The following is a 26907-nucleotide window of genomic DNA, read 5'->3' as shown; positions in this document are numbered from 1 at the left end:
AATTCCACTCCTCCAATTTACCAACAAAAATGGAAGCGTATATACAAAAAAAGACTTGAACAGGAATTTTCACAGCAGCTTTAATAATAGCTAAAAATGAAACAAACCAGATATCTACCAACAAAATAATGTAAAAACAAGTTGTGATATATGTATAAAATAACAATTCTAAAAGACAAATTTCAGATGTACTACATGAATGAATCTTTAAAATATTATGCCGAAAAAAGGAATTTAGACATAGAAAAGAGAACAAAAAAACTGAGCTATGGTTATGGAGATCAGAGTTTCCTCAGAAGTGGGGGTGGCAGAGGGGAGTGGCAGGGATCACCTGGAAAGAGGGACTATGCTGCTTGAATTTGTTTTACATGAGAAATGCTGGAGTTCCTAGAGGCATGAGATATGAGATACATAGATATACACATTTATCAGACTCACTGAGCTGTACACCTAGTGTCTGTGCATTTCACCATGTATACATTAGAATCTGAAAAATACTTTTAAAGAAGAGCATAAGCCTACTCAATTTTAAAATTCAGTCTATAACAAATAAATCATAACTGTAGTAAGAAGTATTCGATTCTGATGACCTGGTCACAGCAAACCTCTATTTTCTATTTCTTACATTATTAAAGAATAATACCTTAGAGAGTGTTTATCAGTGTGCACATGTGATATAAAAGGAAACTATCTCTTAAATTACAATTGGTACCCATTCTCTTATTTTAATTCTAGGAAGCCATAAACTGGCAGATAATTCCAACCTGTCCCTTGCTGAATATTTTGGACATACTGTTTTGTTTTTTGGATATACCCTCTTAATCAACTGTATTTACCACTCAAAAACGTGAATAATGGGAGTTCTAAAGTTCCACTACATTTCCTAAATAGAAGGTGAGTCTCCTTTTCTATACAAACTAGAAAACTTCAAAGTATTTGATCACTTCTAACTTGAGAAAATGAGATTAAATAACAGACTCCAAACTATACTCTAAAAAGCCAACTGTCCTATTGTTTATGTCTCAAACAAAAGACCTTCCCATCCAAAATGAGTGGTAAAGGGGTAAAGATGATTAATTGAGCAAAAAGTCTTTCTTAATCACATGTTGCCATTTCTGACCTAATGTCCGTCAAGAGGAATAGGAAGGTGACAGGCGGTATTTGGAGCTCTGCTGCTCAATACAGTGCAGTATGGAGGGCAGTCTACACTGGCCTGCGGTACGTGTATCAGGGCACTAGCCATGCAAGGCTTTTTAAATTTAAGCTACCAAATTTAAACAAAAATTTAAAGCTCAGTTCCTCATTCACATTAGACACATTTCAAGTATGCACTACCACACTTGGTTACCATATTGGACTAGTGGCTACCATGTTGGACAGTTCCACACATCACACCTTTTTATTGGACACTTACAATTTAGAAAGCAAGCTGGGGGCAAGAAACGGTCCTTAAGGTAAAAAATGCATTTTTAATTCAATGGAAACTTGCTATTCTGAAGCGAAGGAAATGACCCAACACTAATCAAGATTTGGAACCTTGTGAACCAGAGATTTTTCATAAAGTGAAATGAAAGTCATTCAGTCATGTCCGACTCTTTGTGACCCCATGGACTAAACAGTCCACGGAATTCTCCAGGCCAGAACACTGGAGTGGGTAGCCGTTCCCTTCTCCAGGGGATCTTCCCAACTCAGGGGTCGAACTCAGGTCTCCCACATTGCAGGTGGATTCTTCATCATCTGAGCCACCAGGGAAGCCCTTTTCATAAAGACACACACACAAAACACACATAGTCTTAAAGCAAAAACTAAAGGTCAATCAGCCTTATTTTTTTTTTCTCTGTGTTCACATGAGAGTCACCCCAAAGATCTTTTAACAGCAAATTCAATTTGCCTCCATTTCCAAGGAATGTCTTCGAGCCAAGTTGTACTTTTTCTTTCTCTGGTTATTCTCCATTTATGTCAAGGATTTAATCCTGAAGGCATTTAAAATTCACCACTTTATGTTAGAAAATGACTTGAGCTCCATGCTAAGGCAGTGCTGATTCTGGATTTATAAAAATGTTAATATAATAAAAATGGATTTGGAACATTTATACCAAGAGAACTAATAACCATACTGACTAACGATTGGAGTGGATCCACTGAAGTCACTGACTTGGCCATGTACATGGTTTAAGGCCATTTAAAAGACAACTTACAGGCTAGATGTCTGCAAAAGTGCTTTCACAGCATCTGTAGTTCATTATGCTACTATATACTTAGAGATTATTGACCCCCAAAGATCACAAAAGTTCTTTTGGAGCCATCACAGTTAACGATACATTTATCTTAAGGGAAAATTCCAGCACTGCCAGGCAGTCTATGGGGTCAGAATCAACATGGACATTCTGCTTTTATGAAGATGCTTGATGCCACAGATGGGGATGGCTTCTTCTCCTCTTCTTTAGGGTGGCAGGGATCACCTGGAAAGAGGTACTATGACGCTCAAATTTGCTTTACATGAAAAATGCTGGAGTTTCTAACCATGTCAAACCCCGCTAAGAGAGTCCTCACTTTATGGATCACTGGCAATATTGATCAGCAGAGCTCCTCTGGAACATTTTCATTTATCATGGTGGTATTGCTCCTTCTGCAATCTATCGTATTTTAAGTTGCCACAACAGCAGAGCAGCCTGGGTTCCAAGTTTAAAAATATATATTTTTTCTTCCATACTCTCCCCTTTCAGACAACATATCAAAGTGTTATGACATTTTATTGTAAGCAATGGAACCCATTTAAGATGAGCAATGCAAAATAAATCCTAAAAAAAAATTTTCTGCTTTTTCTCAGGCCAATAATTTTTAAATTTTCTAAATGATCTTTCCATTTCCATTTGAAGTCTGCATGTATGATATATACAGGTATTACTTTGCATTTTTCAGTTACACCACTTTCAGGAATTAAAAACAATCCATCTATCACCCATGGCATTCTGACATCTCACAAACAATAATGTTCTAAAGCCAGTATCAGCCAAGGGTCTCTGGAAGGTGACTTTTTAATCTCAGAATGACTTGTGGTGACATAGAGAGAGCAGTTGACTATCAGGTAAAGTTTTCTCCCATGCTACATAATGCATGATACCAGAACTCAGAATATTACATAACTATGATTCTAACAGTTCCAGGGCTGAAAAGCCAGGACAGAAAAAGAACCACAGGAATAGCTAGAGACTCAGCTATACAGTCACCATTATTACTATTGGCAGGGTAGTGACTGACCCCATGCCAAGCTCACTGGTACAGCAAGGATGCAATCAGCCTTAAGAATGGAATATGTAAATCATCATTCCTATGAAGTAAGCACATTGGATTATTCTTTTATTATATGTATTTTACTTCTATTAATTCTCTCTTCCATACTAAGATGCATGTTTCTTAAGCACTGTAATCATATATCCTATTGCTATTTACTGTTTAAGTCCACTGAGCTTTACATAGTAGATTTAACACTGTGGACTTATTTCTATTTCTTATGAGTAACAGGGAGAATATTTTATAAATTATTAATGCACTTTTCTGAATGCATTCACCTCAGCAAGCCTAAGAATCCTTCTGCCTAGGAGGATGATTTTGGCTCAGTACAGAAGGAGTGCAAAGAAAAAAAGCCTAAGTAATATTCAACTTCTGTAAGTCAAAAATAGGATTTTGCACTAAGACTACAGCCTTGCAAACCTGCTACTATCTCCAGAGAGGATTTCATAAATTTCTCAAGTCATTCCTTGTATATAATGAGAACCAAGCTCTTAGAGATCTCTGATGTTCCCTGATAGCACCTGATAGAGATCTCCACCAGGCAGTGCATTGTGCCAAGCAGGGGGGATGTCTTGGGATTCATCTTTCCCAAGGTCTGGATTGAGACCTTGCCAGAGAACAGATCAGAGAAACGGGTTAGGTGGCTTTAACAGAGAGCAACGCAAAGCAGCCAGATAGCCAGACTACATTCATGTGGCAATCACAGCCAGACCTCATGAGGCTCTTCTACAGCATCAGCAGGACCAAAATAAGACAGTCATCCAGGTGACTCCACTGGCTCTGATGGCGTGCACAAGTACAAAGGCCAGTGTACAGGTAATAGCAGATATAGACTTGAGCCACAGTTGCCAGCCAAGTAGCAACAGGTGGGCCTGGGACATCACCCTGGAGAGCAGCAGAGAGATGGACATCAACACGCACGCACGCACGCACACAGATAGAGGAATCAGACAACAAGCCTCCCAAATATCTCAAGTCTTTCCTTTGGGTATGAAGTCACCAAAGCCATATCCCTCTCCTTATGAACCATCATCACTATAGAAAAAGGCAAAAGGGCCAGAATATCTGAGAAACTAGAATTTTTTTTTTTTTAATCTACTCCTCCTCGCCTGAAAAGAGCTCATGCTTTAAGCAGTGGGCACTGGACAAAAATCATTTAATAAAACTATTTCAATACTTCTTTAAGGCAGGGATTACAAACTCCCCCAGCTGGCCAATCCATCTCCAGGCATGTAAATTTGAATTTGAATAGCTTTAAGTGAAACTTGAACTTTCCATTTAGCTATTAACCTCACTACTCCTTATAATCTCATAAACGGTTCAGTGAGCTTATTTATGTTACTTGCCCTGATCATGTAAGCAACAGTTTTGCGACGGTAGCTTTAAAAATTTAAGGTGATATAGGTCTGTTTCTTTCTGCTGAATTTACATGTTGGGAAGAAGGAATTCACAAATTAACAGGTTTTTAAAATTAAATGAACATCAGATTTCTTAGACAAGACACAAAATGCATCAACCATAAAAGAAAAAAATGATAAATTTAACTTCATTAAAAGTAAATATCCCTACTCATTAAAAGACTCCATTAAGAAAATGAACAAACAACCACAAACTGGAAGAAAACACTTACAAGGTATATATCTGATATATGACTGGTATCTACAATATACAAAGAAATTCTACAAGAACCAACAACAAAAAGATAAACAACCCATTTTTTAAATGGACAGAACAACTGAACAGATATTTCACTAAAAGAAATGACTGAATAGTATATTGTGCTATAGCAGGAAAATGCAAACTGAATCCAAAACGAGATACTTTTTCATATCCACAAAAACTGACTAAAAAAAGACTACAAAAACAAATGCTGGTAAGGATATGGAGCTTTTCTATGTGACCACAGGGATACAGAACAGTACAACCACTTTGAAAAACTGATTGGCAGTTCTTAAAAAGTTAAATATACATCTACACGGCAACTCTCACCTAACTTCTCACTTGGTATTTACCCAAGAGAAATAAAGCATATGTCCAAAAGAGATTTGTACAAGAAATTTTATGCAGCCTTACTCACATAACCAGTATTTTTCTTATTAGAAAAATACCAAATGTTTATCAACAGAGAAATAACCAAACTGTGGTACATTCATACAATAGAATAAAACTCAGCAATAAAAAGAAATGCATTGGTACATACAACATGAAAAAACTCAAAAACATCGCATTAAGTGAAAGAAGCCAGAAAAGAAATACCAAAAGAATACCTACTGCATGATTCCAAAATATAGGCGAACTTCATCTATCACAGAAGAAATCAGAGCATAGTTGTGGAGCAAGGAGTGGAAAGCAGACTACAAAGGAGCCCAGGGAACGTTCTTGGGGAATGGCAATATTCTATACCTTGTTTTGGATAGTAGATACACAATTGTAGACAATTATCAAAAATTAAACTAAGCACTCAAAATTTATACATTCAATTGCATGTTAATTGTATCTCAATAAAAACATGTATGTATAGGCGAACACAGTCCCATAGGGAATAATAACCATTTTGAGAGACAGAACTAAAAGTATTTTCTAATTACTATTTTTCAGGATTACAAAAATAATGCAGACATAAATAATCCCAACAATATAAAAATGAACTAAGTGGGAAAAGAAATCTCTGCGTAAGTGGAAAAGTGTAAGAGATTGAGTGACAATGATGTCTATTCAGTACATTTGGTCACTTTTTGAATGGTATCAAAAGAGTCCTTTCAAAAATACGTTGATTTGTCTTATATATTACTGGCTGTGTTAATAAACTGCTATTAAAGGTTTTTTATAATTCCAATTTTAGAAATTAAATTTAATTAGAGCATAAGGCTTTTTTCATCAAAGAGGGCGCCGACACAAAAGTAATTTTTCCCTCTATAAAAAATTAATATTGGAAGTAAACACTAAAACATTGGAGTACAGCTCAGTGAATAAAGTAAGTTTATGAAACTGAAGTTTCTCACAATTGTAAAATTTACCAACTTGAAGTTCGTGATAAAACAGTAGCAAAATGAATACATAATTTAAAATGACAGGGACTTGCAACAAAGCCCTGGCAATACCATTAAAAGGAGCCCATAGCAACACTACAAACCTTTGACAACAATGACAACAATGCAGATGTCCATGAAAGAGAATAGCCAAAGGGAATCAGGAAGGAGCAAGCACAATTTAGGAAGAAAGCGGTGAATCCAGAGAAGGGATTAGATGAAACAGACAAATATGACTTCGCTCTTGGGGTTATCCAGAGCTCTGTGAGCCTAATTATCTTGCATACAGTATGTTTAACACACTCATATTGTAACTACATATTTATATAATTATGAATGAAATCTGATTAGAATACTATCCATATTGTATTAATCAAGTAATTCATCAATGCTTCTTTTTTTGTTCAAAGAATTAACAAAGGAACCCTAAACAGTTATTGTTTGTAACAGAAATCAGTTCAGTCGCTCAGTCGTGTCCGACTCTGCAACCCCATGGACTGCAGCACATCGGGCTTCCCAGTTCATCACCAACTTCCAGAGCCTACTCAAACTCATGTCCATCACATCGGTGATGCTATCCAACCATCTCATCCTCTGTCATGCCCCTCTCCTCCACCCTCAATGTTTCCCAGCATCAGGGTCTTTTCCAATGAGTCAGTTATTCACATCAGGTGGCCAAAGTATTGGAGTTTCAGCCTCAGCATCAGTCCTTCCAGTGAATATTCAGGACTGATTTCCTTTAGGATGGACTGGTTGGATCTCCTTGCAGTCCAAGGGACTCTCAAGCGTCTTCTCCAATACCACAGTTCGAAAGGATCAATTCTTTGATGCTCAGCTTTCTTTATAGTCCAACTCTGACATCCATACATGACTACTGGAAAAACCATAGTTTTGACTACAGACCTTTGTTGGTAAAGTAATGTCTCTGCTTTTTCATCTGGTCACCACAAAGTATCTTGGAAAGATTAAACAAGATCTAACTGGATTAGTCTGCCAAACTCACCCACCCACCACCACAGATAAGGTGAGTAAAGAATTCACACTCATAAATAAAAATTAATGGTAAACTTCAGGGAAAATGTGGTAATGGATATGGTAGTCATTTCTATACATTTTCTATCAGAAAAAATACTGAAGCATTAAATGGACTAAAACTGAAAACAAGTCCAGATTCCGTTGTTTTTTCTTTTTAACTTATAAAGGCATGTTAATAACAATATATGTGCATATAAAAAAAGGGTAGCCCACTACTGTTAATCAGGGCTTCCTTGGTGACTGAGCAGTAAAGAATCCATCTACAATGCAAGAGACACAAGAGATGTGGGTTCAATCCCTGAATTAAGAAGATCCCCTGGAGAAGGAAATGGCAACCCATTCCAGTATTGTTGCCTGGAAAATCCCATGGATAGAGGAGCATGGCAGGCTACAGTTCACAGAGTCGCAAAGAGCTGGACACGCCTTCACAACTAAACCACTACTACCATCACTGTTAGCACATGGCAATATTAAACAGAATGATATAAAATCAAGTATTATCTTCTGTCAGTCTTTTTTAAGCATCCTGCTAAATTTTCACTTTTCACCAATAATTTATTTACAGCTATAGCTATATTAAAGACACTTACCCTTTGGAAGGAAAGTTATAACCAACTTAGACAGCATATTAAAAAGCAGAGACATTACTTTGCCAACAAAGGTCTGTCTAGTGAAGGCTATAGTTTTTCCAGAGGTCATGTATGGATGTGAGAGTTGGACTATAAAGAAAGCTGGGCCCCAAAGAATTGATGCTTTTGAACTGTGGTGTTGGAGAAGACTCTTGAGAGTCCCTTGGTCTGAAAGCTGATCCAACCAGTCCATCCTAAAGGAGATCAGTCCTGGGTGTTCATTGGAAAGACTGATGCTGAGGCTGAAACTCCAATACTTTGGCCACCTGATGGGAAGAGCTGACTCATTTGAAAAGACCGTGATGCTGGGAAAGATTGAGGGAAGGAGGAGAAGGGGACAACAGAGGATTAGATGGTTGGATGGCATCACCGACTCAATGGACATGGGTTTGGGTGGACTCCGGGAGTTGGTGATGGACAGGGAGGCCTGGCGTGCTGTGGTTCATGGGGTCGCAAAGCATGAGACACGACTGAGCGACTGAACTGAACTGATAACTATAGGTCTGAGGAGGAAACAGCAGCCCACTCCAGTATTCTTGCCTGCAGAATCCCATGGACCAAGGAGCCTGGCGGGCTATAGTCTACGGGGTCGCAAAGAGTCAGACACAACTAAAGCAACTTAGCAAGCACATAGCTATAGACAGAATTAAAGTATAGTTCCAAAGATACAGTGCTTTTAAAATCAAAATGCAAAATGATTTCATGGGTCTCTCTGGAGGATGGAATAGTGGCTGACTAACATTTATCATAAACCCAGCCCTCCTACAGAGGGAGGATATGCCATGTGCAAGATGGACTATTCCAGTTCAAATGTTGGCAGCATAATGTGCCAATGAGACCCAGTTCCAGAGCCAGCACTACCCAGGTCTTTTCATGCATCACATATTGACAGCTGAATCTGTTTGTGCGTCGTCGCCATATCTTATTCTTCTTCAATGCGTACAATGCCACAAAGACGGATTTTGCCCTTCAAAAACATTTGATCTTTGCTTTCACTCCATTCTACTTTCTGTAATTAAAAATAAGTCCCTCTGCCACAAGAACGAAGAACATTTATTACAGACTTCCCATTGTCCTCTCTCATATTTTTATGGACTTATTTTATGAATCCTCTCCATTTAACCCACTAGAACCTAAATGCAGTCACTGTCCAATGGTCATCAGTATCAACAAAGCATTTGATTTACTCTTTTTTTTTTTAATAGAGAGACTTGAACCTGAAATGCAGTATCTCAGTTTAACAATGCAAACGTTTCCTTCTGTGCAGTCACATCTCAAGGCACACTGTTGGAGAAAAACAGCAAATTTTATTTTCCTTACCTACCTCTTCTAAGATACTGTGGAAAGAAAATGAAGCCTCTGATATCTCCCAGTATTATATATTTGTTGCACAGTTATACAACTTCAGAAAGTCTAAAAATTTTAGACTTAGATCTGTATTTGCCCCTCTTTTCTGTTTTTCGCACAAGAGAAAAGCTTTGTTACATACATATGGCTACAATTTAAACACTGCCTCCAGTTTCTTTATGAGGCAGCTCAGAGGGTGAGTGTTTACCTAAAATCCCACTTTTACTTGTCTGATGCCTGTGAAATTAATTAACATCAATCCCAGAAAGTTTTAGAAACAAGACTGAGCCTGCAACTTTCCACAAAATATCTGGCCTTTTCCCAACTCTGCCCTCAAACTTCACTAATTTGCTAACCAAAATAACAAAAAGTAATCGTCATTAAATAGGTAGGTTCTCTCCCACTCAACAGTTTCCTGCTTGGTCAATGATTCACAGAGTCAACACTCATTTTTTTCCATTAGTCTCTGAAACATATTCTAATTTGGATGTGTGTTATCAAAGAACAATTTAAATTACACTATTTTCGCCAGAAATGCAACTCAGTTATTAAAAGTGGACCCACAGCAGCAAAGGGATGAAATGGACTATGAGATACTTTGTGGTAGAGAGGTGTCTATGATAAGGATAATGAAATTTTGCAGCAACTTGAAAAAAATTGACCTCTGCATCATAGTCAGTGTTTTCAAGGTGAGTGGCAATAAATACACATCTATTCTGTGTTTTTGTCCCCTTTATAGGCCTGATTTTTTGGAAATTCCCATACGTCATCTTCAACTCAAGTGTTTATCACCAATTCATTTCAGCCTCAAATATTTCTTAATTTTAACCCATAATTGCCTATGATAATCATAATTTAAAACAATGTCCTATCTTTTCAGGATTATTGTTCATCATAGAAATTAGTGATGGACTTCAAGAAGGGTTTGGTAAGGGTTATGGTAAAGGCAAATTACATTTGAGTTTGAAATGTTAAAAGTCCAATTAAAATGAGTTCCAATTTCTGAACCTTGAATTTTAAGTTAAAGAAATTTGGTAAAGTCATGTCTGTGTGTTTTCTTTTAGAATAGTAATAAAACAGAAGTGTCCTAAAACTCCCAACAACCCCAAGTGTGCATTCTTTGGTCTCAAATATGGATTAAACAATTCCACTTTTGAGACATCTTAAAGCATATTTCCCTTTTACTTGGAAGTATGACGTTTCTTCTCCTGTAAGAAAAATCTCTGTTTTCTCTTAAAAGGCAAAATCAGAAAGCCTAGAGTCACAGTGCTTTTCTAAGATGTTTGAATTTTCTACTAAATATCCTATATAAATTCACTCAATATCAGAGGATAGGTAGTATAAACAAAAGCAGTAACATTAATATATATTAACCCAACTTTTGAAAATGTCTCAGAAGGAAGAACAAATATATGAGTGATAGTACCATAAAATAAGCTGCTTCTCAGGATTAGTCATACACTTAAATAAATCTGTATTTATAGTATAACTAGGAATTTCATGAAACGTAGAAAGAAATAACAAAGCATATCAGTGAATGACATGTCCGCCTCCAAAATCGACAGGCTCTCAGGAAACATCCAGGTTCAACATTCAGTTACTAGGAGCACTGCCTCTCATTGGTAGCACACAGCAACCATTTTTATGTGCCTTTTAAAAAACAAAAAACAAAAAACAAATAATCTGTCAGTCTCCAGGAAGAACTCTGCTCTGTTACAAGTATATATCAACACACACAACTCAAAATGAGGATGTTCAGCTACCAATTACTGCCGGAAATTGAAATTAGTTCTAAAAATATAGGTTCTGTTCTGCTCTGAAATACTTAATCTATTTGGCACTTTTTCTGGGACATTTAATGGTCCATCAGTACAATGTGTTAGACTATAAGAACATAGAATTAGACATACTGTTTGCCTAGGGGATTCTCCATTTAAATAGACAAGCAAAAAGATTAAAAACTAAACACCATGTATGGAAGAACTAAAGTGGACCACTTTATTAAGAAAGAATATTTATATGACACAAATGAACCCATCTATGAAACAGAAACAGACTCAAAGGCGTAAGGAACAGACTCAAAGGGTGCCAGGGCAGGGGGGAGGAAGGAGGAGTGGACTGGGATTCTGGGGTTAGCAGACACAAGCCATTATATATGGAATGGATAAACAACAAGGTCCTACTGTATAACACAGGGAACTATATTCCATACCTTGTGATAAACCATAATGGCAAGAATATTAAAAGAATGTACATATGCTTAACTGAACCACTTAGATGTATAGCAGAATTAACACAGCATTGTAAATCAACTATATTTCAATTTTTAAAAAGAAGGAATATTTATAAAAGAGATACACAATGCAGAACACAGTAGTCAATGACAAGATATCTCTCAGTAGCAAACTTCAGAGTATTAGGACAATCCAAGATGCTTTTTACAAGGGAACTGTTTTGAAGAGAGAGCCCCAGATTGTCAGAGAGATGAAAAAGAAGATGTCCTGGATACCCGTGGTTACAATAAAAAGAAAAGTTAATTAAAAGAGAAAAGATAATAATTCACATTCATTTGGAACTAAAGTAACATTAGAAATCATTTAGCCTAATCCCCACCCCTCCCCCATTGAAATATTTTCCTTGATACAGGTCATTTAATCTCTATTTGAGTATTATTAGAAGCATGTTTATTGGATGAATGAATGGATGATCGATGGACAAATATTGCTTAAAATAAGTCTCTTAATTTTTGAATTTATATGTTGAAAATGCTTTCCTTATGTCAACTCAAAATTTGTCTCTTCCTAACTTTCTTTGCAGACCCTAGTTGTGTCCTCTATAACAGTTCTCCCCAGTATAAGAAGTATGAGAGCCACAAATGTGAGTCACATAAATAAATTTAAGTTTTTATAGCTGCACTAAAAATGTAAAAGAAACACATCATTTTAATTTTAATAACATATCTATTTAATCAAAATATTATTTCAACATATAATCAATATTAAAATATTGCAATTTTATAGATTGCCTTCAGAACTCCAAGTATATTTTGATACTTCCACTGCATCTCAGTCTGTATCAGGCACATTTCAAGTACTTATGAGCCACAAGTGGCCAGTGTCTGCTCGACTAGACAGCTTAGACAATGGTTCACAAATTTGGCTCAACATTAGAATCACAGGAAGCTTTTTGAAAATGTAGATTCCTAGGATTCAACCCCAGAGATACAAACTTGGTTTAGGAAGGTCTGAGAATATTTCTAACAAGGTAATTAATTAACCATTGATCATCAGACTAATACTTAGGAATCACTGTTCTGGAACAGTACAAAATAAATCTCAGATCTCCCATATATGACTAGTCTTCAAATATCTAAAACATAGGTCATATGTACACTGTCTTTTATTCTCCAGGCTAAAATTTTGCTCCAGAACAGCACAAAATAAATCTAAGTCCTCCCTTACATGACGACCCTTCAAATATCTAAAATACAGGGTCACACCTACAGTCTTTATTCTCCAGGCTAAAATTCCCAGGTTCTTTCATCTGTTCCTCATCTGCCATGGTTTCCAAACCTCTCAACTCTCTGGTTGCTGTCCTCTGGGCAGGACTCCAGTTTGGTTCATTTACAGTAGTGGAGAAGCACCACAGCACAGATAGCCCAAATCAATCCTGTCTTGGAAATCTTTCTTAGTGCGTTCCTATGAATATGAGTGTCTCTGCTAAATGGTGAATTCACAACATATTAAACCAAAATTGTAAATTCTCATTGTCAAGAAGTATTCATGACGTTCAGGTTCCTCACCATGCTGCTGTTTTCCCTGTGGCACACTTCATCTTGGGGTGGAGAAGAGCCATCTCAGAATAATTCAGAGACTAAGTTAAGGAGAACTCGCTTTTTCAATTCATCTCAAACCTCTTGCCTTTTCTTATGACTGGAGAATAGAAGTGTTTTGATTGAGTAGAAGAGCTCTTCAGCCTTCTTTAAAGTTACATAAATATAAAACAGAAAACATCACACAAAAACAACCAGATCTGTCATGACCAAATGGACTCAGTTCAACACTACAAATATTCACTTACTGATGGTTTACTGAGCACATTGTATTTGCCACCACAATAGGCCATGAGGCCACAAGAAGGAATGAGGTAGAGTTCCAAGCCTCAGGAGACTGCAGACTAGTCAGCAAGACAAGGAGATTCATGTGACAATTATTTATGGAGTTCCTACTATATGGTAGACACTTGACTGATCTACTAGTGAATAAAACATTCCCAAAGCCCAGCTCTTAGGAAGCTTACTCTTTAGAGGGAAGAGGGAGAATAAACAACTAATATGATAATTGAATTACTCATGATTCTAGATGATAAATATTATAAAAACTAACAGATCAGACTAAAGTATATCAAGAATACTTGTGAAAAGTTGAAATTTTACTCAGCATTCAGAGTAGGCCTTATTAACAAATTGATAGTTGATAAAATATTCGAAACAAGGGGGAAAACATTTAGATATCTGGGAGAGTAGGATTCTAGGCAGAATAAACAGCCAGTGCAAAGGCCCTGAGTCACGAGAGTGCCGGGCCTGTTTAAGGAACAGCAAGGAGGCCAGTAGAGTTAAGGCCAAGAGCAAGGGGGAGAACAGCAGGCCAGAGAGTAACAGGGCAGGGCAGGAGTGTTCATATGGGTCTTTGCAGGGCATAATAAGAACTTTACCTTTGACTGAAGTGGAGAACTATTAAATGTTTGGAGCAAAGCAGTGACGTGATGTGAACTATGTTCTGAAAGGATCATTCTAGCAACTATGCTGAAAACAGCGTGAAAGGAAGCAAGAGTGTAAACAGGAAGACCACTTAGGAGGCTACTACAATCGTCCAGGTGAGAGAAGGCAATGGTGTGGACCCGGGAAGTAGCAGCAAGGAAAATAGAAGTGGTCCAAGTTTTTATATTAAGAAAAATACCTAGCTATAATACAGTGAGGTGGTTGTTTTAGTAGAGAAAGCTAAGACGGCACAGAAGAAACAACAGTTTCACCAAAGGAAAGGTTAGTAGCTTAGCCGAGTCCTGAAAAATATATAAAAGTTCACCAGGAAAAAAGAAAGAGAAAGAACCATCCAGAGAAGGGAACTGGCAGAGTTGTTAGTGACCAGGAAAAATATAGGGCATGATCCTTTTCCTGGGGAACTTATTGTCTCAGTAGGGAAACAAGACAGTAAATAACTTAAGATCAGAGTCCCAGTGACACTGGAATGAAAATTAGCAGAGAGGCTATGGGGAGAAACAATCATTCCAGCAAGATATATTCAAGAGAAGTCAAAGATGTAGCAGGAAATGTAGGAAAAGTGACTCTAATCCATAAAGGACCCACAGGGCCACCCAAGGGTCCTGCCCACATTGCACTGGCCCTGCAACCACCATTCAAGGTTCCACAGAATCTTACCCTCTATCACCAGCTCCCACCAACAGACCAAAGCTGTACTTTGCCGAGAAAGGGCAAGGTTACCCAGACAGAGACAGGTAAAAAAAAACTGGGTTGTGACTCAAAATCTATATACGACTCAGTTCAGTTCAGGTCAGTCGCTCAGTTGTGTCCAACTCTTTGCAACTCTATGGACTGCAGCATGCCAGGCTTCCCTGTCCATCAGCAACTCCCGAGCCTACTCAAACTCATGTCCATCGCGTCGATGATGCCATCCAACCATCTCATCCTCTGTATATATGAGACTCAAAATCTAAGCTAGACTTTTAACACACTTAAAAAGCAATGTGTGTTGCGGTGACTATAGAGGAACTATATTCTGAATCTTTTGTTGATTTACTCTATGCCCCACCCCCACTTCTGAAAAGTCTACAACAGGGCAGATTATACTCCTTCCTCTACAAACGGACCCATTGTTTCCATCTCTCTCTACCCAAATCAGCATGTCCTCTTCACCCCAGTAAAGCCCAAACAGAAAAAATAGAACAGGAGCTGCCACAGGGCCAGTTTCTCCCCCACTCCAGTTTACCTTCACCTTCATCCCCACATCACACGGCAAGTCACCTTACCTTAGTTCCTCCACAAAACCCAGCTTTCCTACCAGGGAGCCCCTAAAACAATCCAAGGGAGACTGACCTGCTGCTAAGCTGATTCCAAAATAAAAACAATAAATGAGTATTGAATGTTTGGTAAATGCCATGCATTACCAAATAAATTACGTATATTTATTGATGTAATTTACACATCAACTCTAAGAAATAGTACCGTCATTATCTCAATGGAAGTAGAGATAAGCAGCAAGTTAAAGTTCACACTAGCAACAAAGGAACCAAGATTTGACCTTGAGATATCTAGCTCTGGAGTCTATGTTCCTGACTACTAAAAACTACTACAGTATATCAATACGAACTTGGAATTGCCTCCATAATTTCTTCCCTTTGCTAGACAAGCAGAGTGTGACCTTCTGAGCACTGACTTGTTGTCTTCCTTCCACACTTTCCCTTTGAAGGGAGAGACACGTGGTTGTCTGGGCTCCCTATCCCTTCCCAGAATGAAGACTGTCAGGAGGGTTCCCGTCAGGAACATCTCAGCAAATACTTGTCCAAGTGCCCATGTCCAGCTCCTGGCAGCAGCCTTAATGAGAAAGGGAAGAGTAGTGCTTTTCTTCCCATCAGCTCTCTCGCTAATTCTTTTTCATTACGGTAGTCCACAAATGAGTTTCAATAAATGTGATGCAAAAGTTACCATAACAAAAATATCCCCCAATAAACTATTTGCTTATAAAATGTTTCCACATACGACTGGCATCTCTCTCTTCAATGTCAATTCTAAACTGAAGCCTAGCAAAAGATGAAAAGTTTCATAAAGTCAGTAAAAACAATGTAAGAGAAATGCTTACATGACTCAAAGGCATTAGCTTTTGATGATCTGACACAGACAGATAAATTTTTAACATGAAAAATAAAAATTTGACCAAAATAATAAATACCTCAAACTGAAAGATTTCTCATTAGAAGGTTAAGAGACAGTCCTTAGGTATTTTTGCAAAAATAAGCAAACAAACAAAACACACAAAACCCCAATACTTGGCTTTATTCTATTTGTTCTTATAATTGGCTCATAGTTAAATGATTATCTACATTTCATCAACTATAGACTAGGACAAATAATTTTCAGAGTTCTACCCTCTTTACGCTACAGTTCCAAATTTTCTTTTTCACTATTTACAATTAAGTTTTTTACAATTTAGTTCCTACTTTACCTCCTGCACTAATTCATGTAGACATCTTTCTTCCTCTAATACACTTTATGGCTTCTTTATACATAGTAGCAGTGAAATAAATATTTGTTAAGTTGAATTAATGAATCAATTAAGTTGAAAATCAATAGGAGACATATCACACCTTAATAAGGCCTTAATATCTATTACCTAAGTTATCAGTTACCATGTTGACAGATAATTATTTGAATTACAGACAGAAAATAACCCCCCAAAAATAAGCATCTGCAAGAATGGGGTCTGGAACCAGCATGAGGTAAAGGAGCCAGTGGGAGATGGAATAAAGCCAAAGAAATGCCCTTCACTTCAGCTATTTTTGAAGATTCACGCCACAACCCTGGTGGTCCAATGGTTAGGACTCCATGCTTCCATTGCAGGGGCATAGGATCAATCCCTGGTCAGGGAACTAGGATCCCATAAGCCGTGTGTGTGCTTAGTTGCTTAGTCGTGTCCAACTCTTTGCGACCCCATGGACTATAGCCCACCAGGCTCCTCTGCCATGGGGATTCTGGCTCAGCTAAAAAAAAAGAAAAGATCATTCACCTGTCAAAGTCTGTCAAGATTGCTCCAGCTCCTCCCAAGTTAGCATCCTACAGAGATCCCTGGCACTTTCAATAGGAAAACTCTAGTTATTCTTGTAGTCCATAGTTCTGAGGACCACACTCACAGGGTGCCGAACACCATGCTAAGTGCTATCCATTCTACTTCCAAAATATGCATGCTTTCTATTTTCCCTCTCAACCTCTGGATTAACCTGTTGTGGGGAGGAAGGATATATTTTTGAAAAAGAAATACAGAAAAAAAAATCACTTGATTTTACTGTTTGTTGAGAATGAACTCATAATTAAGTGATGGAGAGAATCCCTTAAAGACTAATAATTTAGTACAAAGACTCTGACTTTATACTTAAACTTTTAAGTTCCAAACGACTAAGTTAACTTTAACTGGCTACTTCAAATTTCCAGTCATTGCACAAATATATTCTCATGCACAGTTCAAGACAGGCTCAAAAGAAAGTTTAATTCAGTTACAAAATAAATGTTTAACATATACATCACTTTCCTATTGCTGCTGTAACAAATCCCCACAAATCTCATGGCTAAATCAATGAAAATTTATTACCTCATAGTTTTAGAGGTTCAGAAGTCCAAACTGAATCTCACTAGGCTAAAACCGAGGTGTCTGTGAGGCTATGTTTCTCCTGGAGGTTCTAGGGGATAATCCATTTCCTTGCTTTTTGTAGCTTCTAGAAACTGCCCACGTTCCTCGGCTTAGGACCACATTCCCACTTCAGAGTCAGCAATGGTCAATCTCGAGTCTCCCATTGCATCACACCGACTCTTCCACATCCCTCCTCATGGCCATGGCCCAGCGTACTGTACTGGGGGGAACCCCCTCCAGGACCCAGTGGGCAACCGCCTGAGTGATTACATGAGGCTCACCCAGATAACCCAGGAAAATGCCCATATCTTAAAGCCCACTGATTATGAAGCTTAATTCCTTTGCCAACCTGAATCCCTCCATGTAACATAACATATTCACATGTTCTAAGGATCTAGTACATAGACAGTTAGAGGATCATTATCCAGCCTACCACAAGCTGTCCTTTAGATGGACAACCTGTCCATCCCTAATGAAACCGCATTTACTTATCCCCAAACCCCCAAAAGACTCAGTCAAGCCTTTAGAATATCAACTCAATGTTTAAAATCTGGTCTAAATCTTACCAATTCGAAAGCTCCAAATCTCACCATCTAAATCCGGTAAAAAGGAGGCTTTGGATATTATCCATCCTGAGACACAATTCCTATCATCGGTGAAACTGTAAAACTAAAGAAACAAGTTATCTCCTCCCAAAATTCAATGGTGAGATAGACAGGGGATAACGGTTATTGACACTCCCATTCAAAAAGGGAGAAAATGCAAGTTAAAAAATTTAGACATGAGACCCATGCAATTTTGAAATCCAGCCAAGTAAACTGCATCTGGTTTCAAGGTCTGAGAATAATCCTCTGGGCAGTAAGTTTTGTCTTTGGGGTCTCAGTTCTGCCCACGAAAGGTAGCACACGTTTACAGCTGAGCAGTTTAATCAGCCTGTATCTTAGTTGTAGAATTTAGGGGCCCAACAACCTTCTTTCATTAAATCCTCTCACTTCCCCATTCAGGCCAGAAGTGTTATTGCTGGTATGATCTTCTTAAGAACCTTGTGCATTTCCCATATATGTCATTGAGATTTATTCCAACAGAAAGAGGTTCCTGCACAAACACCTCTTGGATAGATTTATCTCTATTATGGGCTTCCACTGAGATGTATGAGGGAATTCATGTCACATGTTCAATTTCTTTAAAGAGCCCTCTTTGGAACCGAATACTTTGGCTTTACTTCTGAGGCACTACCAAGATGTTTTTAGGTCACACTATCAGCTTTCTTTCCAAAAGAGGCTTTCCTGCCAGCAAATCTCCTAATTTCAGCATATTTTGCAATCTGGATAGGCTAGAAATTTCTCAAATGTAAAGTTCTGGTTCCTTTTTGCTTAACAATTCTTCCCTCAATCTATCTTTCTCCTTTCACATTTTACTATAAGCAGTAAGAAAAAGCCAGGCTGCACATCTGCATATATATTATCTCAGCTAAATATCTAAATTCATGTTTACAAGTTTGACTTTCCACATAACACTAGGGCAGAATTCAGCTCAGTTTTCTGCGACTATCTAACAAGGATATCCTTTCCTCTAGTTTCCAGTAACATGTTCCTGATTTCTGAGCCCTCACTAGCGCTGCCTTTATTGCCCATATCTCTACAAATAGTCTGTTCATGACAGTTCAGGTATCCTCTGAGATGATGTGGGTTTTCTCTACCATGTTCTTCCATCTTTTTCTGAGTCCTCACTAGTAGAACCACCAACATCCCTATTTCTACTAACAATCTATTAAAAGGAATCTAGCCTTTTTTTCTGTCATGCTTCTCAAAATTCTTCCAGCGTGTGCCTACTGCACAATTTCAAAGCCACTTCTACGGTTTTACTTCTTATAGCATCTCCCACTTCCATTTATCAAAACCTGTGTTAGTTTCCTATTGCTGCTGTAGAAATCACCACAAACTTAGTGGCTTAAATCAATACCAATTCATTATCTCACATTTCTGGAGGTCAGAAGTACAAATGGAATCTTACTGGGCTAACATCAAGGCGTCAGCTGTGCGGTATTCCTTCTGGACACACTGAATGAAAATCTGTTTTCTTACATTTTCCAAATTCTGGAGACTGCCCACATTCCTTTGCTCGTGGCCCATTTTTATCTTCGAAGCCAGCAATGTCCAGGTCTAGTCATTCTTTGCCTCACTCTGACACTGGCTATTCTAGCTTCTGCTTTCACATTTAAAGGACCTTTGCGATTGCACAAGGCCTACGTAGATCATCCAAGAAAATTTCCTTATCTTAAGGGCAGCTGACTTGCAACCTTAATTCCCCTTGACAAATAACACAACATACAATCAGGTTCCTAGGATATCAACATCTCTGAGGGACTATTATTAACCCTGCCACAATATATATTGCATAATGATAAACTTTCAATTCTTTTACATGAATATGATGTACCGTGTAACCTGATCCATGCTGTCTTCATTAGCTTCATTTCATATCACAATGCTTAGGGTTCCACCACTCCAGGTTTCTTCTATTTTCTCAAATACACTATGCTCATTCGAGGAAAAGATTTTTGCTCATGCTATCTCCTTTGCCCATGTTAGTCTTTCTTTCTGAATCCCCACAGCTCCTCTTCCCCAGACTACTCTTAGGTATCCTTTGGCTATCAGCTTAAGTAATTCTTCTTCAAAGAGCTTCCCTGATCCTGAAACTCCCTAAACAAGATGTAGATTCTCTTACATCCTTAGTTTTTCTTCATATCATTTATCTTAATAGTGATTAAATTATTATCTGTGTAATTGTTTGTTTAATGACTACTTTGAAGGCATTATGAAAGTTCTAACTTCATTTATTATATGCCTAATACCTAGCAGAACAATAACTGCACACAAAATTCTTCATAACAACATTAATTTTATAATTGAGGGTACTGAAGCTCATAGAAATTAACTTTATGACAGAAACACAAATAATGGAATTCCACTTGTTCTATCTGGTTTTTAAGCCTAGTCACTTAGCCCTTAGTCACATGTGACTGGTCTGTCAGTCACTGCGCTCTTCTGTTCTAATGGAGCACCAATGATCACTGTCTCTGAGTCCGCAGATACTCTCTGACCTTCGCTGAAGGTCAGATATTCACTGAAGACAAATATTCACTGCCACTCACTTTCCTTATGCAGTTGCTACCACCTCATCAAGCCAATGACCCACCACCAAATGTCCAATTTCATTCTTATTTTCAAATACTGTCATCAGGATAGACTTGGGGATACTTTTTTCCTTCAAAATATTAAAGTTCTTTAAAAATAATTACTAAAAAAATTATTTTCAAATTACCAAAGCAGGGGGGAAATATGCTTTTATCTTATCTACTTATTTTGTGGAGATTAATGGTATTATAAAAATCTGTGGACACCCCAGAAGAAATTTTATTAAACCAAAGAGGAAATGATCTAGTTTGGGAACACAGCCAGGGCAAATGTTAAAACCAAAGATCCAAAATCATATTCCCTCAACTTTAAACAAGGTTGGTAGAATTTTATTTATAATTGTACTAGTCCTCAACATTTCAGAATTCTTCAGCATCCAGTCCTCCATTTGTTAAAAACATAAGTATATTTTTGTGGCTTAGTCAGATTACAGCTAGAAATACAAGGAAGATCTTGATACAAATTCCAAATTGTTGCCTGTTCACCTGTTTCTTTTGAAAATTATTATCACTGGCATAGATCAAAAGCCTCATGTATCAATGGATGACATAATTTAGTATCTTATTACTTCAATTTCCAAAACAATTATAGACCAAATTTCAACAACAAAACAACTTTTGTATAAAGATCAGATATAACTTTAAAACACATTTCTCTTTGTTTTGTTATATATACAATAAGTTGCATGATAATTTACCAAAAAGTATTTAGATTTGAAAAGTACCAAATTACAAGCATCTTAAAAACCAATAAAGAGAAGAATGAAGTAACCAAAATATTAAATAAGCAAAAGTCATTGGGAAATTATATGCTGAGATTTCTTTCTAAGAGACAAAAGACAGTATGACTGCAGAAGAAAACTGATGGTTCAAAAATCTCTCCCATCTATTTAAAACATATCTGACAGCACAAACTAACTTAACTGCTAGGTTTATGTGAAATCTGAGAGCATCTCACAGGTTTTGTAATGTGTTACTATTCCTGCTATGACATTTTACAAACTATACAAAAATATCTGCAGCACCCTCAATTCACTATAAAACAAATCCATAAAGTCTTTAGAGGCTGAAAGCTTTTGTCTTTCTAAACCTCATGAAATCCCACTGAAGCAACAGGAGTCAGAACTGACTTCTTAACAACAGTTTCCACATTCTAACTGCAGAGAACAGAACTTTCCAAGGCAATACAGAACTATCAAGCAGGCTCAAACACCCACCTGCTGTCAATTTTAAATTCTTAATCTGAGAATAAGAGAAATCATTAGAGCATAATAAACATATTAGTAACATAAGCCTACTGAGAACACAGGCATGTGTGCAACCTCACTCACTCAGTTCTGTCAGACTCTTTGCAACCTCATGGCCTGTAGCCTGCCAGACTCCTCTGACTGTGGAACTGTCTGGGCAAATATACTGGAGTGGGTTGCCATTTCCCATTCCAGGAGATCTTCCTGGCCCAGGGATCAAACCCGTAGCAGGAGAATCTTTACCACTGTGCCACCTGGGAAGTCCCCACCCAATAGTAACAACTTGCTGATTGATTGGCTATATGAAATAAGGTTGATAATTAGACAAGAAATAAAACTTTGCATCTCCAAATCTCTTAAAACCTTGCTTCTTGGGCATTTAATCTTTCTAAATATTGGTCTTGGTACCAACACAGAAACAAAAGCAGCTCATCAGTGTGCACTGATACATAGTAACTATGGACAACTCATTTGCAATACAATGCCTATCTTGAACAACTGACAATTTAAATAAAAATGAATACTAAACATTTCTTTTTTATTTTTTTAACATTTCTTTTTTATTTTTTTATTTTTTATTTTTATTAAATTTTTATTTTTACTTTATTTTACTTTACAATACTGTATTGGTTTTGCCATATAACATTTCTTTTTTAAATTAACCAGAAAAAGATATTGGTGCCTTCTTACTATTTCTGAGAAATTGTCTAGCATTAGAACATAAAATGCACAGTCCTGAATGTTTCTATTTGTGACAGCTCAGACACTCTTCAGAGAAAGCCAAGAAGAACACCAATATAATTCAAAGGACCTTTGGAAATTTTAAGGACACTTCAATGCCATTTATTTATCAGATGCTTTAGCTTCCATAAAGCTTTCCAGTTACTCAATTTGGCAGTCCTGAAATAATTCTGTTTCCAGTTCACAGGGATTGAAAAATCAGAGATTGGAAAAAAAAAGGTGGGGGGAGAAAAAAGAGAAAAAACAGAGTTTAACCCTAATAACACCTTTATTCCACTCTGTGAATTTTGCTGACAGTCTAATCTTATTTCCTTTATTAGATCTGGTCATTGTTTGTAAAGGGTTCATATCAAAGTCACACACACACTCCCCACCAAAGGAAAAAAAAAAAAAAGACTTTTAAGTAAATAAAATATTACCACAAATATCTGTCATAATAAAAACATTTAGTGGGTGCACCATAATTAAAAGAGAAAATTACATTTAACATATTGTAAGAGTAAACTTGTTTTAAATAAACGCAACATGGGTCAGTTTTCTCCCTTCCCAACTGTAAGCTTTGGTGTTACTGTCCATGGTGACACATACTGGCTATACTGAGCAACAACACCTCTACAGCAACAGTCAAGTTTTATTTTATGCCTATTTCTTGGTGGTAATTTGCTGAAGAAGTTTTATTTTGCATATCCAACTCTTTATTAATTATGAGTTGCCATGTTTTTGAAGGCACAGCACCAAAATCACAAAAGAAAAATCTGGGGGTGGGGGGCGGGGAGAAGATGCTTTAGTCAGTCCATCAAATATGTTAAACCAAATTCCATTTATCTTTTGCCTTCATCTGTACTTCACCATATGGGAAACTACTCTTTCTGTATGTGTTTATCTTTTCGAATACTCATGTTACAGCATCTCCCCACAAACCAAGAAACCTTCAAAAGTGTTGGTGAATCAACGCTTGAAGGCTTAATTCATTGGAGTTTGCTTCTGACTACCTAACACGGGTAAATTTAAATGCAGACACGTGCATAGCCCGTCCATTGACTTCAATAAAAACGTTTTAAAATCCTAAGTATACAATTAACGGTGAGACAAAGAATAAGAGAATATTATTTCTTTTCTCTTGTTATCGATGGAAAAGAATCATTATCTTTCGATGAGGAATCGTAAATATATTGTCTGTGACATACAGTGCTTAAAACTGTTGAAAGATTTAATTTTCCCACAAAGCTACCCACATAAAGAAATTCGTCCACAACTGAGCACCATTGTACCTGAAACTTTCAGAGAGCAATGTCTTAACTAAGATTAAGCTACCCTATTTCCTACCTAAATCAATTTCACCCAGATGAGGTGTTTGCTATAATTCATTGTTCCCCAGACTCCAGAATCAACCATCTGCCATCGGAGTTTCTGCACAGTAATTAAAGGAACTATCTATTAGACTGGCAAGAGTACAAAGTAAGAAAAAGGAGGGGGCGGGAGAAGAGAGAAACAAGCCACTTAAAAAGAGGTGGAAGATATGTGTATTTCACACTGACCCCTCCTCGTCTCCGCTCAGATACTGTCATCCATGAGGCAGAACAGAAGTTAGGAGGAGCGGCCAAGCCAGCTCCTCCCGCGGTTATCCGAACTGAAACCGCGCTGGGGATTGAGCACGCTCCTCATACCTTGAAAGAGAAAGGCTTTCGTCCCATTGTGCAGCCCGGGGACCTGGCGCACTCCGGTCGTGGACTCCCCAAGTTCTAACTCCGTTAAGACGTCAATCTGCAGGGAGGGGTCTACACCAAGACCCCAAACTGGTGGGAGTGGGGAAGAGAGGAGAAAAGAAAGAAAAAGCTCCATCAGAATACAAGCCTCTTCTTTTAGGGCATCAAAGAACCGCGTCTTGGAGACAACATTGGAAACTGACGAAGAGAGGCGACTCCCTCCGACACCGCGGAGAGCCTTACCTGAGATCAGCAGTCCAGCTTTAAACAGCGGAGCACCCAGTCCCATTTCCGTGACCTACTTTAAACCCTGCTCGGTGCAAAGTTCCCCTCGGCCCTCAGACCCTAGACTTGGGGTGTGACCCGCCCTGAGGTCTCCAAGACAAGCACAGGGATTAAAAAAAAAAAAAAAAATCCAAATCCAAACCCACCCCCGACTCCAAGCTTCCCACTCCAGACCTACTTCAGGTGGAGGGAAAGCGAGGCTTCCCCGGGCAGCTGGGGCTGCCCCGAGGTGGGAGCCATCCCTTCTCCCACCCCAGCTCTGCGGCCACTCACCTGCTCCGAGACCGAAGAGCAAACAGAAGGTTCTCAGTAAGACCCGAGACTCCATGGTGCCGATCTGCTCAGTCCATCGTCTCCCTCTTTAAAAATAAAAACCGAAGAGATTCTTGGAATCAAGCGGGGGAAAAAAAAATCGCTTGTCTTTCCTGCCACTGGCTTGGATTTACTGATTAGTAAGATTAGTACGATTTGGTTGCTAAGAAAAAAAAGGGAGGACCCCCCAGGCACGTGAAGAACTTAGACCCTCCAATGCGCACATCATTCCCACACGCAGAGCCCAGGAGGCAGGCGCGGGTTGGGACGGGGCCCGAAGGGAGCGGTCGGCCTCGCCGGGGGCTGCTCCGCGGGGAAATTAGCTCTTGAGCCGAATCAAAGCGGCCGAAGGAGCACACTCCCGGAGGAAAGGAGGCCGCCCCAAGAAAGCCCGGACTGGGGCGGCCCCGCACCCGCCCGTCTTCCCCGCCGCCCGAACCTGTTGTAAAGGCAGAGACAATGGAGAGAGCGCCGGGAGACGCGCGGAGGAGAGACCGCTCCTCGGCGAGGGAGGGGCGGGGCGGGGAGGCGGGGAGAGGAGGAGAAGGGAGGGAGTCCGAGGGCGAGGCCCGGCGCCCCGCGTCCCTCTGCCACGCGGGCTTCTCGGTCCCCAAGCCCCGTCCAGCGGACCCCGGAGTCGAGACAGCCTCCGCCGCGTCCTCCCTCTCTCGCCGATTCCGGCTACGCTAAGCTCCTTCGGGATCGAGAGATCTTATTTCAAGGTGCTAAGTTGATGGGCGGTCATTGCTCTCACCCCTCAATTTTGGGCGCGTGTCTAGAAAGACGGAGAAAGAGAAAGGACTACCCAACTGCAGAAGGCGAGGCTAGATGGAGACGCGCTCGCCCGCCCTTAAGGCAAAGGAGGGAAGCGCAGCCCCGCGGACCAGAGAGGGGAATCCCTCTCGGAGGTTTGCGGAGGAAGACTACTAAGGCAGCTAGACTCCCGCGGTGGGGCTGGAAGTAGGCAGAAACGGGCGGAGACTGGTGGCGAGCCTGGGAAGCCGTGGGAGCTCCGGCGGAGAGGTTCCCTGCCCGGGGCGGGGCGCTGGAGAGCTTCCCCTGCGCGGAGAGAGCAGGGGAGAACTTAGCCGGGAACTGCTGGACAGCTCCGGGACCTCGCGCGCCCCCTGCCAAACACAAGGCCAGGTCCGGGCTCCGGTTCTCCAGGACAAGCACACAGCATGAGGCAAGGGCAGCAGAGTCAGGGTGCCTGCCTATGCCAAAAAGAAGAGAAAAATGATAGATCGATAGATAGAGGTTCCTTTAAATTTGAGGTAAATTTTGAATAATGACATTGAAGTCCCATACTGAGGAAGTTTCAAAAGCGATTAAAATGTTAATCTATACGAAAGTCAACTGAGTTTCTTAATTTTCCATCCAAACAAGTAGATTCTGAATTCTCGAAAGGAACCTACAAAGTTACCAAAATACCTACTGGGTAGAGTTTGAGGTTCCAGCAGGGCGAAATATACTCAATTATACTATAATAGGAGGAAGGCACATCAACCCACTGAAGTATTCTTCCCTGGAGAATTCTATGGACAGAAGAGCCTGGCCGGCTACAGTCAGTGGGGTCACACAGAGTTGGACATGACTGAAGCAACTTACTGGCATACTATAACAGGAGGAGCAGGACATATTTAGCTCTGCCCTTGGAATTTTTAAGGGA

At 39.1% G+C, this 26907-nt stretch overlaps 1 protein-coding gene across 4 annotated transcripts in view; it reads right to left on the bottom strand.

The window, feature by feature from the left end:
- The window catches only part of NELL2 (neural EGFL like 2), a 400596-nt gene extending 374430 nt beyond the window's left edge, over positions 1–26166 (bottom strand). Inside the window, exons 1-3 of one of the 4 annotated variants that reach the window (XM_004006428.5) lie at positions 25993–26166; positions 25200–25285; positions 24603–24731 (exon numbers count right to left, since the gene is read on the bottom strand). In XM_004006428.5, coding sequence (XP_004006477.2) covers positions 24603–24731; positions 25200–25254 — 184 coding nt within the window. In that variant the 5' untranslated portion in view covers positions 25255–25285; positions 25993–26166. Of the gene's footprint in view, positions 1–24602; positions 24732–25199; positions 25745–25992 lie in introns of those variants that run through there. The other 3 variants (XM_042246832.1, XM_015094719.4, XM_060412706.1) reach the window with 3 other exon arrangements.
- Positions 26167–26907: the final 741 nt, after the last annotated feature.

The sequence above is a fragment of the Ovis aries genome, chromosome 3 (genome assembly GCF_016772045.2).
Source record: "Ovis aries strain OAR_USU_Benz2616 breed Rambouillet chromosome 3, ARS-UI_Ramb_v3.0, whole genome shotgun sequence".
Taxonomy (NCBI): domain Eukaryota; kingdom Metazoa; phylum Chordata; class Mammalia; order Artiodactyla; family Bovidae; genus Ovis; species Ovis aries.
Note: the sequence above shows the minus strand (reverse complement) of the source record. Positions and strands in the feature narration are given on the sequence as shown.